Source organism: Bos javanicus, chromosome 21 (assembly GCF_032452875.1).
Source record: "Bos javanicus breed banteng chromosome 21, ARS-OSU_banteng_1.0, whole genome shotgun sequence".
Taxonomy (NCBI): Eukaryota; Metazoa; Chordata; class Mammalia; order Artiodactyla; family Bovidae; genus Bos; species Bos javanicus.
The window spans coordinates 21,907,874-21,928,805 of NC_083888.1; the positions used below are offsets into that span (position 1 = coordinate 21,907,874).

Sequence of the window (20,932 nt, forward strand, 5' to 3'; positions counted from 1 at the left end):
ATATAAGCAACAGTTTCTAGTCTTTCAGAAGAAAAATGATCTAATTTAAGAATATAAAGGCAAATGCCTTTCAGTAAAATGAAGATTAAGTCATAAAAGCATCTATGACTTCCATGAAAACAATTATCAGGCTGCTAATTCTGGCCTGATGAGCAATCAGCAGCCATTCTCATGGGTAGAGACTTTCACTGTCACCTCCATACAATGATATCTATGCTCAAAGAACCAATGATTACACAGTCTGCTTATAGGTTATCGGTGGAAATATTTTTTTCCCCTAAAGGTGGTTTTACCTTGCTTATCATAAGTGAAATAGAAGCAACCTGATCTTTAAAAGTAACAGAAGCAAAATATAAGGTTGCCAGAATATGACAGGCACTCCAAAGTCAAATGAAAATTTCGTTATCTGTACCACTGATTCCCTCCGTGGACAGACAAGAGCTGCTATCATCAGTTGTCTTAAATTCAAATCATTTGCACTTTTTTCCTACTGAACTCAGATAAACTCTGCTGAAGCAGAGTTGATAATAAGTGGACGTTTAAAATAAGTTTAAAAAAAATGGCACTCACAAAGCCAACTTCAACACCACCAGTGTAGCAAGTTAACATCTAGAAGGCAGAGTACGGGTAAATACATATTCCCCGGAGGTCTCGGTATCCAAGGTGCTGCTATGAAAGGAGCCTCAGAAGGAAAAAGAAGAACCATGCGCTGATGTTTTGGGTGAAAATAATCAGTCAAATGTCAAGAAAGTCTATGCCTGGGAAGTCTGGACCCTAGTAGCTGACTTAAGAAGGATCACTGTTTCCATCATCCCAGAATGATCTATTTCAAGTTAAGTAAAAAGTATTTTGAAAGCCTCCTCTATAAACCTGATTTCAGTCGACAGAGAGCTCACTTACTCTGTTCCTTCCTTTATTTTTATTCTCTTTATCATTGTCAATATTTTCCTATTTCCTGATCTTCTGCCAGGCTTTCTCCTTTTCTGTTGCTTTCTACCCTTCTGAAACTAACAGCTTCGCTTGTGTTTTTCAACTACCTGAAGTTAGAAAGAATCACCCCCATTCTTAGTAGGTCCAGTATTAGTTTCACTTTCTAAAATTGTTTTATTACATGCTATAACATGAATGAACCTTGAAAACGTTATGCTAGGTGAAAGAAGCCAGACATAAAAGACCACATATTTAAAAACAAACAAATATATATTGTAAGATTCTGTTTATACAGCATGTCCAGAACAGGCAATCCATAGAGACAGAAAGTAGATGAGTGGTTGCCAGGGGCTGCAAGGAAAAGGGGACAAGGAGTGACTGCAAATGAATACCCAGTTTTCTTTTTGGGGTGTGGAAATGTTCTGGAATTAAATAGTGGTGATGGTTTTACAACTTTCTGAATATAATAAGACCCACTGTACTGTACACTTTAAAATGATAAATTTTATATCCCAATATATGTGAATTATAGCTCAATAAAAAATGTTTTAAACTTGTTTTTATTTAGTGCCTTAGGCTTCAGTGTGCAGCTGTTTGAGGAAAAAAAAAAACCAGTTCCAAGGTTGGGTACAGTCTGACTCTGAAATGTAGTTTAGTGTTTTATAAACACAATTTCCACAAAAGGAGGCGATGTGCCCCATTATGTGTCAGGGTTAAGTGGTGACAGGATCAACAGAAAGTGAATTTGTACACTTGAGGCTGTGCTCCTGCTGCTCACATCCCCGGTGCTTACACTTCAGGGAAGGTTACTTAATTCAGAGAGTTCCAGACTGTAACATTTTTTTAATTATAACATTTTTTTAATTAAAAGCAAGAAAAAGTTCTATAACTTTCAATGTCAGGATTTTAGATATGACACTGTATACAGTTACGGATTAAAAAAAGAAAAATTCTTCAGAATGACAAGCTACTTGAGAAAAAGAAAGCCTGGTTTCTCCACCTTTTCATGGGATGATGCATTTTTTCACCCCAAACGGGGCCAGAGTGAACAGACAGAGCAGCATGAAACACCTGAGAATCAAGATCTAGATAAAGGGACACTCTGTCATACCGGTGGGAGTATAAATAAAACTGTAGAGTAAAACAGCCAAAAGCCTTAAAATACGCTCATGTTTCACCAGGTTACTCCACTTCTAAAAATTTACTGTGAAAAAGGCACTGGGCAAAAAAAAAAAAAAAAAAGGCACTGGGCAGAGCCACTGAGACATGTAAGAGGGATATTCCTCATTAACATCGCTCACAATTTAAAAACAGAAAAGAATCGAAGGCATCAAACAAATAGGAGGTTGGCTACATAAAAATGTGGTCTTTCCACACAGTGGAGTAGCATACAACTTTGATGATATGGAAATAAGTCTTTTGATCTGTAGATACTAGTAATATTGGGGGATAAAAAAGAGGTTATAAGCAGCGTGACCATTCTTTCCCCATACACAAAATATGTTTATGTCTGTATACACACTTACATATTAAGATCTGAATTTTTATACATAAAGATTAAAAGAACATGAACCAAAAAATTAAATATTTAGGGAGGGAGTGAAAAGGACAGAAGGGACTTTGCTTTTTGATGTCTGTTATTTCCTCGTGTTTCTATAAGAATCTGTACATTTCCAATTAAAGGAAAAGCAAAAAGACTCAAAGAAGTTGATATTACCAGCACCTTGGGAACAGAGGGAAGTGGGGACTATGCCTTCTCTGAAGCCCTGATGTATCTAATTTGAATTACAGAAGTATGTTTGCCTCCATCCTAGGAAATCAAGTTCCCTTGAACTTGAGGTGTACACAAAATCCAGCTCTGCTGACGACAAAACATATTGGTGCGTTTTCTGACCCATTGTCTTTAGCCCCAAACTGAACATCTCTTACACTGTTACTTTTACTTAACAACTTGAAATTATTTCTTTACGGGAACACGGTTCATCAGTTCCACCATTGGCTCATGGGACCACTGAACCCACGGCGTCTGTTCTAGGTTAGAAGGAGCAGATGTCCTGACAGTGGAGGAGAGTACCACAGGCATCTAAAGAGTGAGAACAAGTGCTGCCCATCTCAAGTGTTAACCAGTAATTTGTGGGTGATGGTTAAAACAGTGGGTTCTGGAGTCAGCCAGCCACCTTTAGTATCAGTGTGATCTTAGATAGGCAACCTCACACGTCTGTTTCCTCATCTGTAGAATGGAAATATTAGGGTTGTTCTGAGGTTAAAATGAGGTAATTCGTGTCAAGAAAGCACTTAGGATGAGTCTCTGGCACATAGTAAGCCCTAGTAAATGTGAGTTATTGTTAATACTATTAATAACATGAAAGTAGTAATAATCCCATACTTCCTCATACCAATAACTTACAATTCCTGTCCTCCACTCATCTGTTCTCCTGATAAAATCTGAAATAAACAGGCTTAATATAACTTTAAAATTTCATTTGACCTCAGTAATTTCACAACTAGAAATAAAACAGTATGGAATACATTATCGTGATGAAATTAATCTAGATGAACACTTTGAGTTGCTGACTCAGTGAATACTTACGAAACGTGAGTTTTAAGAAGGAGGATTAATATCACTCTGGATCCCTACAGCCTAGCACAGAATAGACATCAGAGTACACGGGAGGTGCACAAAAACATTTCACAAATGAATTAAACAAATGAATTTTTTAAACTGTCACTCTAATTCATCCTCACCACTAATATTCTGTTCTTTTTCAGCAGTCCACATTCTCCCCCCTGGAGCAGTAGAAGTTACAGATGCGTTTTAAGAAGCGTACGTTTTCAAAAGACACAAGATGATTTGACCAAAACACGACCAAACCATTATATTCAATTGTGTATGACTAGCCAATACAAACGAGATAGCCAATGTGTCATAAATCTCCCCTCTATACTTACCCCCTTGCTCTTCCCACGACATCTTTTTTCTCTAACCAATGTTGTCCTTGTTTATAGAGGCCTCGGTCATCAACCGCATTATTATCTCCTTTGGTTAAAAACTTGATATGTCCATTTTGCCTTAAAAGAGTAAGGGAAACCCAAGTCATCAAATACCTTCATGCCATCCGAAAGTACGAAATTTGCTCATGATAACTGAAAATTCCTATGGAACTGTGGTATTTTATCTTCATTCCCAATATCAAAATAATTATTTAGCCAAAAGATGTTCACAGCTGTGTTGTTTATAACAGGAAAAAACTGAAAACAAGCTAAAAGGCTAACAGGAGTTGAAATCCATACAAGCATTAAGGATAATGATATAGAAGAACATTTAATGACATTAGAAGAGCATACAAATTTTATTAAGTGAAAAAATACTAAAAAATTGCATGCACAAAATAATTTTTTATATTTTTATTTTTATAATAAACACAAACCACCAACTTTCTGGAAATACCAACAGCAAAGGAAAACATTAAACTATCCTACAGGATATAATCTGCAAAATGAAGACAACGGGAAACTGCAGAATGACCCAGTTTCTTTACAAATCGCAAGAAACAAAGAAAGTTGGAGAAGGAATTTACAGATTAAATAAAAGACATAAAGCTGTATTAACCACATGCAACTGAGGACGTCCTTTAAATCTGGATTCAAACAAATTGCTGAAAAAAGTTAAGACACAATTAGAAATGTGAACAAAGATTGGAAACTTAATAATTCAAAGAAACATTTGTTCATTTTTTTAGGTGTAAGCATGCTAATTATCTGGAATCAAGCTTGCCGGGAGAAATATCAATAACCTCAGATACACAGATGACACTATCCTTATGGCAGAAAGTGAAGAAGAACTAAAGAGCCTCTTGATGGAAATGAAAGAGGACAGTGAAAAAGTTGGCTTAAAACTCAACATTCAGAAAAACTAGGATCATGGCATCAAGTCCCATACTTCATGGCAAATAGATGGGAAAACAATGGCAACAGTGGGAGACTTTATTTCTACGGGCTCCAAAATCTACTGCAGATGGTGACTGCAGCTATGAAATTAAAAGACACTTGCTCCTTGGAAGAAAAGCTATGACCAACCTACACAGCAGAGACATTACTTTGCCAACAAAGGTCCATCTAGTCAAGGCTATAGTTTTTCCAGTAGTCATGTATGGATGTGAGAGTTGGACTACAAAGAAAGCTGAGCACTGAAGAATTGATGCTTTTGAACTGTAGTGTTGGAGAAGACTCCTGAGAGTCCCCTGGTCTGCAAGGAGATCCAACCAGCCCATCCTAAAGGAAATTAGTCTTAACTATTAATTGGAAGGACTAATGCTAAAGCTGAAACTCCAATACTTTGGCCACCTGATGCAGAGAACCAACTCACTGAAAAAGACCCTGATGCTGAGAAAGACTGAAGGCAGGAGAAGGGGATGACAGAGGATGAGATGTTTGGATGGCATCACTGACACAATGCACATGAGTTTGAGTAGGCTCCAGGAGTTGGTGATGGACAGGGAAGCCTGGTGTGCTGCAGTCCATGGGGTCGCAAAGAGTCGGACATGACTGAGCAACAAAACTGACTGAACTGCTGCTACTTATAGCTTATTGGAACTAGGTGATTGGTACATGGAAGTTCATTATACTGTTTTGTCTACTTTTGTGAATGCTAGAAATTCTCATATTAAAAGAAAAATTGAAAAAAAAAAAAATACTAAGCAGGGTCTAAAATGATAGACCAAGGTGTGAACTGCAGCTATCTATGGGGTTTTAAGTTTTTTCTCCAACAAACGTATATTACTTTTACAAGCCAGGGTCTATATAAACATCACCTTACTTGATTAGACAATTATTAGTTTAATAATACTAAAGAACCAGGCTTCCCTGGTGGCTCAGATGGTAAAGAATCCGCCTGCAACGCGGGAGACCTGGGTTCGATTTCTTGGTTGCGAAGATCCCTTGGAGGAGGGCATGGCAATCCACTCTAGTATCCTTGCCTGGAGGATCCCCAAGGACAGAGGAGCCTGGCAGGCTGAAGTCCATGGGGTCGCAAAGAGTCGGACATGACTGAGCAACTAAGCACATACACATACAAATGAAATAAATTAAATAATAATAATAATGATACTAAAGAACCAGGTGGCTTCTAGTAATCTTAAAATTAATTGAAATTTACAGTTGACAAAGACTATCTTAAAACTAACTCAAGTGAGTTTGAGTTAACAGTTTGACTAGAAAGAAGAAAAACAGCTTCAGCTCCTACAGACTAATACCTTCTTAGATTCTAAGGCAGAAACTGGCTCACTAGACACTAAATCATCAGCAGATAGAACTAAATTGGAGGTGTTGCAGACACTAAAAACATTCAAGTGCAAACAGTATCATTAAAAATGAGATTCCAATTAGAAAAAATGCAAATATATACAGAGAAAAAACCCTGTAGCTGACAACTCAGTAAGTGAAAGAATGTTTGAAAAATCCTGGAGGGTAAAAGAAAACAGGTGTGTAGGGAGTGGGGAGAGTGAGTTGCAAGAGACCATCATGAAAATGCAGAGTAAGGACTAAGTCACCCCCATGGCAAATTCTTCTAAACTCTTTATCACACGCCAGTATTCAATATCATCAAATTATAATACTACCTACAGGCTGAACTTACTAAATACATATTAGAGTAGGCTATAAAATAAGATAAAGTATAAGTAGGGAAAATGTATTAAGAATTGCTTACAGGCTAATACAAAGAGCTATCCAAGAGAATTCAGTCAACTGATAACATTTAATAGCTACCTTTCACCAGGTTTCCCTTGTGGCTCAGAGGTTAAAGCGTCTGCCTCTAATGAGGGTAGACCCAGGTTCGATCCCTGGGTTGGGAAGATTCAGCGACTTCACTTTCACCTTTTAAATTAAAAAACCAACTTCACTCTCTCCTCTTTCCTAATGCATCCATTTTGGAAGAAAATGGAAGACAAGAAACAGGTGAGGGAAAGAGAAGGATTTAAGGAAGATGTTTTTTGCTGTTTGCCACAGTACATATTGCCACAGCTTTCATTCCAATCCCCAAAAAAGGCAAGGCCAAAGAATGTTCAAACTACTGCACAATTGCACTCATCTCACACGCTAGCAAAGTAATGCTCAAAATTCTCCAAGCCAGGCTTCAGCAGCATGTGAACCATGAACTTCCAGATGTTCAAGATGGATTTAGAAAAGTCATAGGAAGCAAAGATCAAATTGCCAACATCCACTGGATCATCGAAAAAGCAAGAGAGTTGAGAAAAACATCTACTTCTGCTTTATCAACTACACCAAAACCTTTGACTGTGTGGGTGACAAATTGTGGAAAATTCTGAAAGAGATGGGAATACCAGACCACCTAACCTGCCTTCTGAGAAATCTGTATGCAGGTCAAGAAGCAACAGTTAGAACTAGACATGGAACAACAGACTGGTTCCAAATTGGGAAAGAAGTATGTTAAGACTGTATATTGTCACCTTGCTTATTTAACTTATATGCAGAGTACATCATGTGAAATGCTGGGCTGGATGAAGCACAAGCTGGAATCAAGATTGCTAGGAGAACTAGCAATAACCTCAGATACACAGATGATACCACCCTTATGGCAGAAAGTGAAGAAATAAAGAGCCTCTTAATGAAAGTGAAAGAGGAAGTGAAAAAGTTGCCTTAAAACTCAACATTCAGAAAACTAAGATCATGGCATCCCATCCCATCACTTCATGGCAAACAGATGGGAAACAGTGGAAACAATGAGAGACTTTATTTTGGGGGGTTTCAGAATCACTGCAGATGGTGACTGCAGCCATGAAATGAAAAGACGCTTGCTCCTTGGAAGAAAAGCTATGACCAACCTATACAGCATATTAAAAAGCAGAAACATTACTTTGCCAACAAAGGTCTGACTAGTCAAAGCGATGGTTTTCCTAGTAGTCATGTATGGATGTGAGAGTTGGACTACAAAGAAAGCTGAGTGCTAAAGAATGATGTTTTTGAACTATAGTGTTGAAGAAGACTCTTGAGAGTGCCCTGGACTGCAAGGAGATCCAACCAGCCAATCCTAAAGGAAATCAGTCCTGAATATTCATTGGAAGGACTGATGCTGAAGCTGAAACTCCAATACTTTGGCCACCTGATGCAAAGAACTGACTCATTAGAAAAGACCCTGATGCGGGAAAGATTGAAGGCAGGAAGAGAAGGGGTCGACAGAGATGTTTGGATGGCATCACTGACTCGATGGACATGAGTTTGAGCAAACTCCAGGAGTTGGCGACAGACAGGGAAGCATGGCGTACTGCAGTCCATTGGGTCACAGAGTCAGACACGACTGAGAGACTGAATTGAATTGAAATGACAGTACATACAACCTTACCTGCATGCACATCTCTGTTTTTTTTTTTTAATTCTCAACTTTAGTTCTGAAACATAATTTCCACAATGTTTAATGCAGCCTTTATAGATTCTATGATAATCCCTAATCTTCCTATGACTTTTGTATTTCTAAGCTCTTTAATTTGTTTCCTCAGGATTTTGTCTTCAGTTGCTTAATCAAGAAGGGTTTCCACATGCTTTATGCCCTTAGTTCTTTTTTAAAAAATTGTATTTCTGTTTAATTGGAGGATAACCGCTTTATAACACTGTGTTGGTTTCTGCCATATATCAACACGAATCAGCCATAGGTATACGTATGCCCCCTCCCTCTTGAACCTCCCACGCAAGATAATTTTTTAAAATAAAAAACTCCATTTCAAAGGATCACATATAAAAATGTACAACTTCTGCTCTATCCAAAGCAGGGTCTGATTTTCTCTGATAAATCTGGGGGAAAGTTGGTCCTGATATGTTCACAAAAGGCAGTGCTAAGAACAAAAAACACAAATACACTTTGAGAATTTGGAAAATACTACCTGTACTGAATAAACCTTCATGATTCTTTAAAAAAAAAAAAAAAAAACTAAGTTATTCCTTCCAAGTCACTAATAGAATGCCATTTAAAAATGATAATCTTGGGACTTCCCTGGTGGTCCAGGGGCTAAGACTCCGTGTTCGCAATGCAGGGGGTCTGGGTTCCATCCCTGCTCAGGGAACTAGATCCCACATGCTACAACTAAAGCCCAGTGTAGCCAAATAAATAAAATATTTTCAAAAAGTTATAATCTCTCAATATACTGAGGTATAGAAAGAGAAGAACAGTCAGATCTTTATTTCATCAATGAAGAAAAAACTCTTCTAAGCTAGAATGTTTACAATGATCTTCAAAAAGCAACAGGGGATGGTTCCCTCTATTGTAAGTGGAGAATATAAACTACTTGAGAGGGTTTAAGAATGAGGCAGAATTTATTTAGGGCTTCCTCATACTCAAGAACCTACATCAATCACTCCCACTGCTTTACCTCCCTCTAATATGTTCTCCAGGAACTCCCTTTTCCTCCCTTTCTTTCCTTCCTTCCCTTCTAACTAGGAATGTTATAGATTTGGAAGGGACGGGGTGAGAATATGTAGTTGCACAGGGAGCACAGGCTAAGAACCCAGAGCTCATCTTCCTGAACTTCTTTCTATCACAGACAGGGAAACTGAGACCTGAGACGTGACAGCTTTTGCTCATTGTTATACCCCTCCTCCACCTCCAGTGAATTCTAAAGGTCTTACATATGTTCTTTTCAATTCTAAAATCCAAGTCTATATTTACAAGAATAAATAATTTCAGATTTCAAAAGTTTTCTTTGGAATTTTGAAAAAGTTGATAAATTTATTCTTAAAATGTCTGTGAGATTGCCTTAAAGGTTTACTTTTGAAAGATTAAGGCTACCTCACCCATTATATAAGAAGATCCTTGTTTGGGATCAATCTTTATGTGATGTTTTTTTCTGGGATGATATACAGGGTCACTGATCTGGTTGGGAAGTAGAAAAGATCCAAGAAAAACCTCCAGAAAAGCCCTCAGGGAAATAGATGAATTAGTAAGTATTTAGTTTTCCAAATGTCACCAAAAGAAGTTCATAAAAATGGACTGGAAGAAGGACCTAGGAGTTCCCCACCCTTTCTTAAATCTTTGGGCTATCAAAATGATATACTGCAAAAACTAAAACATAAACATATTTTAAAATAGAGAAGATATAGTTTGCACATACTTTTCATGAATCTTCAAGACTCGGTGAACTATAGGAATCTCTCTTCCTTCTATCCTAAAAACAACAATTTCTCCCACTCGTATGGGATCTTCAACTCGATTTGTTAGAAAGAGAAGATCTCCTCTATGAAATGCAGGTTCCATGCTGCCACTGGGAGGGAAAAAAGAATATAACAACAAAAGAATGTCTGAGATTAAATTTATTTTCAAAGTTAGATATTCAACAAAAGTTATCACCTTTGTAATATACTTAATACCTTAACAAATGTACCAACATACATGTGTACTGTCCTCCAAAAAAGGTTTCTTTATACTAATTAGTTATACTAAAGGTTTCCTTTAGTTAACTAGTTCCATTTCAACCATTACTATTCAAAAGAACTTACATTTTGAAAAGGGCAATGTTACTAATTCCTTAACCTTTTAAAATTTCAAAACAGAATATAAAAGAATGAACTTTATAATCCCTGCCCTTATTCTCCATCTGAAAACACTAAAGATATTCAAGTATTCAAATGAGAACCAGATCATCTTCTTCTGCCATTTATAAAGATACAGAGCAAGATGACCTTATGGTTTCAATCCAACAAGGAGGAAAAACAGCTCATCAAGTCAAGGACAGTCAGCTACAGAGATAATGCTAGTGCTATCAACTGATTTATTTAAAAAAGAAAAACAAGAAAGAAAACCAAGGACAAAAGCAGAGATTTTTGCCTAAGAATTTCAAAAACGAGCAAAGAAATTCAATTTCATGGTACTTAGTGGTTACAAACTTTTAGAGTGTCTTCTTACCTTTCACCTGTTCTACCTTATACCAAGTCCTTCAACGGTCCTAAGATATTTGCACTACTTGATGAAACTTTTCTTTCTATAATGAAATAGTGCATCAGTATTTTAGAAACTCAAGCTCTAATTGTCAATAACTGCACCCCACTCCAGCACTCTTGCCTGGAAAATCCCATGGACAGAGGAGCCTGGTAGGCTGCAGTCCATGGGGTCGCTAGGAGTCGGACACGAGTGAGCGACTTCCCTTTCACTTTTCACTTTCATGCACTGGAGAAGGAAATGGCAGCCCACTCCAGTGTTCTTGCCTGGAGGATCCCAGAGATGGCGGAGCCTGGTGGGCTGCCGTCTATGGGGTCGCACAGAGTGTGACTGAAGTGACTTAGCATAGCATAAGTTTAATAAGGAAAAAATGGATAGACAAGGAATAAAATTCAACACAAGAACAATGACAAGGTTCAAACACTTCTGTTTGAAGACTCTGGTCCTCTATATATAAGGGAGTATAGCAGTGGCTCCCAAACTCTGTTGCACACAAGAATCATCAGAGAAACTTAAAAATCCCCATGCCCAGGTCTTGTCTCAAACCACTTAAATCAGAATGTCTGAGGATGAGAAGTAGGCATCAAACCAATATTCTGTAAAGATCCCAGGTGATTCAAACATGAGCAAATTTGGGGGCTCACCAGAAATATGGATTTTCCAGCACAATGTTTATTCTTAAAACTTCTGTTAAGCTTCCTCATGGGGCAATCAATTCCCTTTCTCGGAAGGTGTTCAGACAAAAGATGAAACACGTGTTTGGTGAAAACATTATAGAAGGTATTCTAGACATGAAATTTTCAAGTTTTTATTTTGGTTGATTTTTTAAAAAATCAGTGACATCCTTGGTTCAAATAAAACCTTGCTTGAAAATTATATAAATAAAACAGATAAAAGTTGAGTTGTTCTGGTTCAATGACTCAGCTTTATTGAGCACTTATATGTACTTTGTAAAGTGCTAATTCTAAGTGGTGTTTATTTCAAACAATCTTCAGAACAATTCTACGATGTAGGTACTATAATTATCCTAACTTTATAGATAAGAAGACTGAGGCTTAGACTGGCCTAGAGTTATTAGTTAAAAAAAAAAAAAATTATAAAAGAGGGAATTAAACCAAGGGAGTCTACTCTCACTGTGCTAAATTGCCTCTGAGATACTTCAGAACTTTAAGCGCGGAGTTATCATGATCACATTTGCACTTAAAAAAAAAAATCACTTCAGAAGCTACAGAGTTTACAGAAGACATTCAAATATTTATTGGAGTCATGAATATATGGAAAAGATGAGAAGGTAAATTGGGAGACCACTTGTCCAGGGTATTATCTACAACTGAATACTTGGCAATTATTAAGTATTATTAAAACATGCACACTGGAAAATGATAAGGGGAAAAGACTGAAAAAGAATACATGTAGAGTTACCTCAATTATGTAAGAAATAACATACATGAAAAAGAGACTAAAATGTTAATAGTGATTATATCCCAGAACTATAGGTGACGTAGTTTTATCTAGATTTTTTGTGTTTTCAAAATTTCATATAATGAAAATATATTAAGTGTTTTTAAATTTTTATTATAAAAGCATTTTTTTTAAAGGTCACTACAATAGCCGAAGCAGGAAATGATGAGGGCCTGAAATAGAACAGCAGCAGGGAGGACAGCTATAAAAGGGCAGAATAGAGGGAGGGAAAACAACAATCCGATGGTCAATTGGATTATGACAGAAGGGGAACAAGAATGACTCTTAGGTTTTTAACACTGGCAACTGAGCAGACGGTCGGTCGTGACAGTCACAGAACTAGGAGGAAGAAGAACAGGTTTTTGGGAAAAGAAGATGAATTTCACTTTTATTGGTGGAGTGTCAAGTGCCTGGTCAACATCTAGGTAGAGATGTTAGCGTAGGATGAAAACAAGAGTGTACATTCAGGGGATAAAGTTGGATGAGGAAAAAAAAAGATTTAAGAATCCAGATATAGATGGCAATTCAAAACAGATAAAAAGCATGTAGTGAAAAGGATTATTAAGGAAATAATTATTAAAGAAACTTTTAAAGAATTAAATAATTAGTAGACTTCTTACAATTTATTATCTGATCAAACTATACTTTTAAATATAATACATCATCAATCAATTTTGTAAGAGGTCATATATAATTTATATAAATTAAACTGGGGAATTTCCTGGAGGTCCATGGTTTGGACTCTTCCACTGTAGGGGGCCTAGGTTCAATCCTCCGTCAGGGAACCAAGATCCTGAAAGCCATGCAGCATAAACATATTTATATATAAATAAAAATAAAACTGACTTCAGTGTCACAAAGGGGGAAAAAAAATCAGTTTTGAATGTTCCCTGAAACTTCAGTAAATAAAATAAATAATAAGTATTTGTCTTTATTCCCAATAGTTTCACAAAAGTCCTAAAAGTGGATTTTCAGGTGGCCTGAGTCCTTGGAGGTACATTTGGATCTAGGTAAAAATTATATTCCCTGAAGTTTCATAAAATCACGTAAGTTACCTTTTCTCTAATGACTACTCCCACCAGTCTTGACCAGATGCTCTCTTGACCTGGTCTCTTTTCATTTTTTTTTTACTCCACGTTGACAATCAGAAAAGTTCAATATATGAATAACCTAGCTAACAAAAACTTATCCAAACATGCCTTTTAAATCCCAGCTGATATTTTCAGGACCACCAAAGTGTGGAGCAGGTATTTAGTACAATCCCCTATTCACTCCATCATTCCAGTTTAAAGGTAATTAGACTGTCCTTAAGCATCTCCACTGAATGGAACTCAATCTGAAATAATCCCAGAGGAATGTCCAAAAGAAGCCTCCCTGGGCCTTCTCTCTACAGCTTTTCCCCAAAGCGACAATTAGTGTGGCTTCTCCTTCCATTAGCGTTTGAACACTCACTGAATTCAAAACTGTCCATGAACTTAGTTAGGGCCACACAATTTTAGACCTGGAACATCTCTGTCTAGCCTTCATTTTCTAGATGAGGAAGCTATGATTCAGTCTGTAAGAGACTTCCCCAAGGTTGTAGGAAAGACAATGAAAGAGCTAAAGACCCAAGTCTCCATACTCCTAGAACAATACATTAAGTGTTTTCCAAGATAATAAAATCCAGATGTTTCACTGGATCTTTAAAATCACAATTGCATTTGATTAGTAATAAAGACAGACCGAGGGTGTTCGTGTGAGTGTTAGCAAGGGAGGAGGAAGACACTGGAGACCCAGTGCTTCCAACCACTTAACTGCTGGAAGTATAGCCTAGTAAGACAGTCAGAGTCGAATTCTTCTTGTTAAGACTAATGTACTATTATCTAGACTGTAGGTAATGTTAATGATTCAATTTATTTTATATTTATACTCTATTATCCCCAGAAAATACTTGAGACAGTTTACATAATTAAGATTCAAATAAGACCAAATTATAATGATTCAATTAAATAACCAAGTGTTAATTCTCCAAAAATGAGTTACTAAATTAAGTTTTTAAAATCATTAAGAATATGAGTACAAGGATAGGGAAGGAAAAATGAGTACTATTTGTCACTTTAAGAGATGGCATTAATACATTCAAAATTCCTGAAGTCTGTTTAGAAGTGATATTTAAAGGTCAGCATGAAACATGGAAATAATTAGTGAGGCTTCTGTACTGACACTGAGAACATGCTGCAGAAGAAGTCTTAATTTATGAAGATGATATATGATCTTGTAAATTAACAACTAAGTATCAGCCCTGATTGGAGAAGAAAATGGCAACTCACTCCAGTATTCTTGCCTGGAAAATCCCATGGACAGAGGAGCCTGGCAGGCTACAGTCCATGGGGTCACAAAGAGTCGGACACGACTGAGCAACTAAACCACCATCAGCCCTGATAGACTAAAGTAAAAAACATAAGAAGACAGAAGGATTTCGGGAAAATAAACTATACTGAAACACTTTCTTAACAGATGTGCCAAAAATAAAGCTCATATGGTAAACATTTCATGGAAAAGTCATGAGCCCTTTGGGATCTGAATGGAAAGCTCCTGACAAAATTGAGAATTTCTCACAACTGAGAAAGAAAAACAAATTTTCTTCCAGGCCCTCTTCTGGGAAACAGTAATGTCTAAAGGAATGATATATCCGTTATTCAACATCTCAGTTTCTCTCCCAAGTTATGCCATGCAACTCCATGTCTTGAAAAGAAAAATTAATTGTTACCTGAGCACCACTACAATTGGACTTTCACTTCCAGTTATGACCATTAACCCCTTCCAGATCATTAGTGCCGAGGAGACAATCATTCCAAAATTTAGGACTTGATAATAGAGCTGTAAGAACAAGAGAAGAGATCAGATCCATAGTTAGCCCAACCGAGGAAAGCAACCGAGAGCAGTATCAATTTTAAAGTTTCAAGTAGTACTATTAGGGTACCTGAAGTTCACACACTTCTTTTAAATTTTTATTTATTTTTTTGGCTGTACTGGGTCTTAGTTGTGGCATGTGTGATCTAGTTCCCTGACCAGGGATCGAACCCAGGTCCCCTACACTGGGAGTGCAGAGTCTTAGCCACTGAACCCCAGGTTCCCAGTGAAGTCCCAGAGACCGCCTTTCAAACCGTGTAATAATTACCCCATCAGCACATCCCAGTACAGCTGCTCAACCCACCCAAAGAATCCTGCTCCGCTTTGTTTGCTAAAACACATTACATTCATATGACAACATCATTTTCAGAACTTTCCACATAAATTATTTCATTTGGGCTTCACAACCATTCAGCTTAAATTCCATCACATTCACGGCACACACCAGCCAACAGCATCGAAACTCCTCTAGGACTTACTTTTGTACAATACATAGCCCTTGATAATTACAGGCTATTCAATGACATTTAACCTGAACCCTCATTTTGTAGGTGATGAAACTTAGTCTCAGAGAGAGGAAATGACTTTGTCAAAGCCAAACCGCTTGTTTTATATTATTTTTTGAAAAGACGAAAAAGTCTTTTTATTCCAAAGACAGATTTAAGGAAGTAGAGTCAGAGAAGCTAAGGATAGAAAAACTAGCTTTTAAGAAGTGACTGTGGTCAGCTCGTGGATCGGCAGTCAGGAATTCAGCAAGAGGCTCTATTTTCCAAACCTCCCATGCTAAGAAAGTCACCTATATACACTACTGGTTAGGGCAAAAGATTATTAAGGGCCCCAATCCAGAGTCACTGAAGGAATGGCTGTGGGATTCTATAAAAACTACAAAACATAGTTTCATGATTCCTTATTTAAAACCCTTGGGGGTCAGAAAGGCTTCATAATTCAGAATTGGCCAGATTTTGAAAAGATAATACCCGAACATACCATATAGTACATAACACCCCGAGCAGGCAATATCCTATAATCAAGCCTATTAATATTTCTGCAGCAAAACATAAAAACATACTGAAATAAATAAAGCTAAAAATAGCTACATGTCAGTCAGTTCAAATCTGTTTTGCTGAGGAAAAGCTTTCTGTTTCCAGAAGGGCACAGATGTAACATTGTCAGAACAGGTGTGGGATAGCTAATGAAATAACTGGTTGGGTTTTTTTTTGGCTGCACCCTGTAGCATGTGGGATCTTAGTTCCCCACCCAAGGATGGACGCTGTGACCCCTGCCATTGAGGGCAGATTCTTAACCACTAGGCTATGACAGAAGTCCCTAAAGTAGCTGTTCTCTAAAAGAAAAATGAAAGATTTAAAAAATCCTGATTTTCTCTGTCCCTGCAAGGAGGTCACTATCATTGCTCTTCTCTTTTTCTCAGACATGTAATCCTATCTTCACTACACAATCATTGTTGTGACATGTATCCAATCATCGAGAGCAACCTCAACAATAGAGAAAGAGGTTGAGTCTCTCACTATGTGTAACTATAAATGTTCCTTAAAAGATGCACTTGTACACTTGAGTCAGTGTGTGACTGTCAAAACCTAGACAAGCACACTATCTGCGAAAACAAATATTCTGCCTGAGCAAAAGTTTGAAAGTACCGTATTTTTCACTCCCTTCTCCCCTTTTTCATGACAAAAATCTTTACTCAAAAGCCCCTGCTTTCTTCACCACTGTATCTGAATGCTAATGAATGTACAGAGGCATGTAGAGAAAGAAGTATTTTGGGTATCGACAAAAGTAAGGTGGCAACTACCTAACCTTCTCATACCATTTGGCCATTGCAAGCTGTTAACAGGACATTGTGACGTATGTAGAGTAACAATCACAGAACTGAATAGCCCCATTATTTTTTCTATGAAATGGCTGGAACATTACGTTCTTCAGTGTTCAAAGTTAAAGAATGTTATTAAAAACCAGTCAAAGCTCTGTGTAATATCTCTTTGTAGCTATGGCATAAGGATTTATGTGTGCTACTTTTCTTTTGCACTTTTAGGAAGTAGTGTGTAGAGACTTCCCCATAAAGTTCCATGACTAGGATAATCTACATAATTTAAAATACACAGTAAGTAATAAATAACAAGAATTTGAAAAAAACCTACAACAGAAAATTCAGCAAAATTAAGCTGATAGTAAATTTAAATTTTATAATTTAACAAGTTCTAAAATGGAAGTTGGGGCTTCCATGGTAGCTCAGTGGTAAAGAATCTGCCTGCCAATGCAGGATATGCAGGTTCAAGTCCTGGATCAGGAAGATCCCTTAGAAAAAGAAATAGCCACCCACTCTAGTACTGTTGCCTGGGAAATCTCATGGACAAAGAAGCCTAGTGGGTACAGTCCATGGGGTTGCAAAAGAGTCAGAAATGACTTAGTGACTAAACAACAAATTTGGAAGGTATATACTTGCACTTATTAGTTACACACCATTATATTTCCTGTTCTCATAAGAGATACTTGAAGTTCAACAAATAGAGTATTTTCATAGGAGTCAGACTTCTAGTAATCTCAAGGGAAGACAAACATGACCATGGAAGCAAAAATGTATCTGAGAGCTACAAAATAGCGGTTGGCTTAAGTCTTAAATTCTACTTATTTTGAGACCTCAAACTTAAGAGACTTATTAATTCATAATCACAATTCCCCTGGTTTCTAATTCATAGAAGCAGCAGTTAGAAACTAGGGTGTTAGAAGCAAATACACTGAGAGCAGCTACAAGTAAAACTTATGGCACTGAAAAACTGAAGCGTATTCAGAATGGACACTTATTATGGTCCAATACGCAAAGTCACTGAGGCCCAGTGAGGGTCTTAAATGGTAACAACAATAAGAAAAATTCCTGATTTGTCTAAACAGGCATAAGATGACTTTCATTTTTAAAAATCCATTAAATTTCTTTAAAATCTGACAAATGAAAACATATCCACGCAACACTTATATAGTAGTTTCATTCATAATAGCTCAAATTGGGGAAAAAAAAACAAACCCAAATGTCCATCAACAGGTGAATAAATAAATTACAACATTATTTCCAAATGATGGAAAACTACTCAGGAATAGAAATGAATGAACTATTGAAACACACAACATAGATGAATCTCAAGAATATGCTATTTACTCTACTTAATGTTATGGGGCAGCCTGGATAGGAGGGGAGCTTAGGGGATCATGGATACAATGTATATTTATGGCTGAGTCCCTTTGCCATCCACTTGAAACTATCACAGACATTGTTTGTTAATCAGCTATACCCCAATACAAAATAAAAAAGTTAAAAAAACCCCAAACATGTTATTCAGGCCAAGTTGGAGAAAAAGGGATCAAATTTACCTTGCTGCCGAAAATAATTAAAACACTAGATAAAATATATGAACAAAGGTTTTCAGACACTGGACATGTGACTGTGTCCAGGTAGCATAGGACTATGAAAGGAGAAACAAGGTGAGCCCTATAATAGCCCCAACTTATAGACTGGATGGTTTCCAGGCCACAGGGCAAAATGGAAATGTAGCCAGAGCCTACAAGTCTTCTGACTTGATGACAAAGAACTGGGAGTCTGGGGAGACGAAGGCAGCTTTGACTGTAAGGCATTACAGAAATGAGAACTATACAAAGATCTATGCAGCCTCTCTTCTCAAGTCTTCAGCTGAGTGATGATCAGCAAGGATTAGCACACGCATTTAAGGGAAGTAAATCATCTAAAGAACCATCTAAAAGGAGCAACAGAACAATTCTAAAAGCTCATATGGGGCAGGAATAATTTGTTTCCAATGGCCAGAGTAGAAATGTTTTGGATAGCATACTCAAAAGTTACTGTTTAGTTGCGGTGAAAAATTAACCTTGGACTAAAGGCTGCTGTGGACTTGCCTAACAAAACCTTTTTAAAAAGCCTTGAATCGGGAATTCCCTGGTGGCCCAGTGGTTAGGACTCAGTGCTTTCAATGCCGCAGCCCAGGTTCAATCCCTGGTTGGGGAACTAAGATCCCATAAGCTGTGTGGCTCAGCCAGAATTAAAAACAAAGAAGATGGGAGGGGAAAGACTGAGCACATTAGAGACTTGGATGATAGAAAATATGTCCAAGACCCAACTCAAACCTCTAGAGAAGAAAAAGAAAACGTCCGAAATGAAAACCACACAGGCTGACTATGGCCATACCACTTTGCATGTACCCAATCTTGCCTGATAACCACACAAAATGGAATAACAGCAGATTAGACATGGCAACCCACTCCAGTACTCTCGCCTGGAAACTCCCATGGATGGAGGAGCCTGGTAGGCTGCAGTCCATGGAGTCGCAAAGAGTCAGACACGACTGAGCGACTTCACTTTGACTTTTCACTTTCATGCACTTGAGAAGGAAACGGCAACCCACTCCAGCGTTCTTGCCTGGAGAATCCCAGGGACGGGGGAGCCTGGTGGGCTGCCGTCTATGGGGTCGCACAGAGTCGGACACGACTGAAGCGACTTAGCAGCAGTAGCAGCAGCAGACATCACAAAAGAAAAGTTTAGTGAAACTAAAGTCATGGTAATAAAAAACTATTTCAAGATGCAGCTGGAGATTATCATACCAAGTGAAGTAAGTCAGAAAGAGAAAGACAAATATGAAATGATATCACTTATATGTGGAATCTAAAATATGGCACAAATGAACCTATTTAAGCACAAACTGACTCACAGACATAAAGAATACACTCTCCCGCAAGAAGCAGAGGGAGAGCGAGGGATGGACTGAAGTTCGGGGTTTGGTAGATGCAAACCATTACATTCAGAATGGCTAACCAGGTCCTAATGTACAGCACAGGGAACTATATTCAGTATCTTGTGATAAAACATAATGGAAAAGAATTCAAGAAATAGACAAACTCACAGTTACAGTCCAAAATGTCAATATCCCCTCTCAATAACTGATACAGCAAGAAGATAAAAAAAAAAATCAATAAGCATAGAAAAGATTTGAACAACACTACCAACCAATTTGACCTAACTGATATTTACAGAACCTTCTGTCCAACAAGAGCAGATACACATTCCTTTTAAGTACACAGACTGTTCAGAAAGACAGACCATATTCAAGACCACAAAACAAGTCTCAATAAATAGAAAGGAATCTGAATTATGCGAAGAGTATTCTCCAATCACAATGGCACGAAAATAGAAATCAGTAACACAAAGATACCTGAAAAACTGCCCCAAATGTTTAGAAATCAAATAAGATACTTCTAAAATCACCCATGGTAGAAGAAATCAAGAGAATAAAAATACAATATTTCAAAATCTGTGGGATGCACTGATAGTATGTAGAGGGAATTTTATAGCAGTAAATCCTATGTTAAGAAAAACAGAAAGGTCTCAAATTATAAGTTGTGTTTTGGTTTTTATTCAGTTCAAAATATTTTGCAATTTCCCTGTGATTCTCCTTTGACCCATGAGTTATTTAGAAATGCACTGTTTAATTTTCAAATATTTGTAGATTTCCCAAATTAAGTTTCCAACTTAAAACACTAGGAAAACTCAAATGAAATCCAAAGTAACTCACAGAAAAGAAATACTAAAATTAGGAGTAGAAATAAGTGAAATAGAAAACAGAAAAACAGTAAAGAAAAACAAATCAATTTGACTCTGAAAAAGAAGACATATATATATGTGTAACTGAA

The 20,932-nt window shown here is 37.3% G+C and overlaps 1 protein-coding gene across 1 annotated transcript in view; it reads right to left on the reverse strand.

The window, feature by feature from the left end:
* Positions 1–20,932, reverse strand: part of SEC11A (SEC11 homolog A, signal peptidase complex subunit) — a 33,241-nt gene that overhangs the window by 2,867 nt on the left and 9,442 nt on the right. Inside the window, exons 2-4 of the mRNA XM_061394035.1 lie at positions 15,084–15,193; positions 10,050–10,199; positions 3,880–3,999 (exon numbers count right to left, since the gene is read on the reverse strand). Of these exons, the coding sequence (XP_061250019.1) occupies positions 3,880–3,999; positions 10,050–10,199; positions 15,084–15,193 (380 nt within the window). The remainder of the gene's footprint in view (positions 1–3,879; positions 4,000–10,049; positions 10,200–15,083; positions 15,194–20,932) is intronic.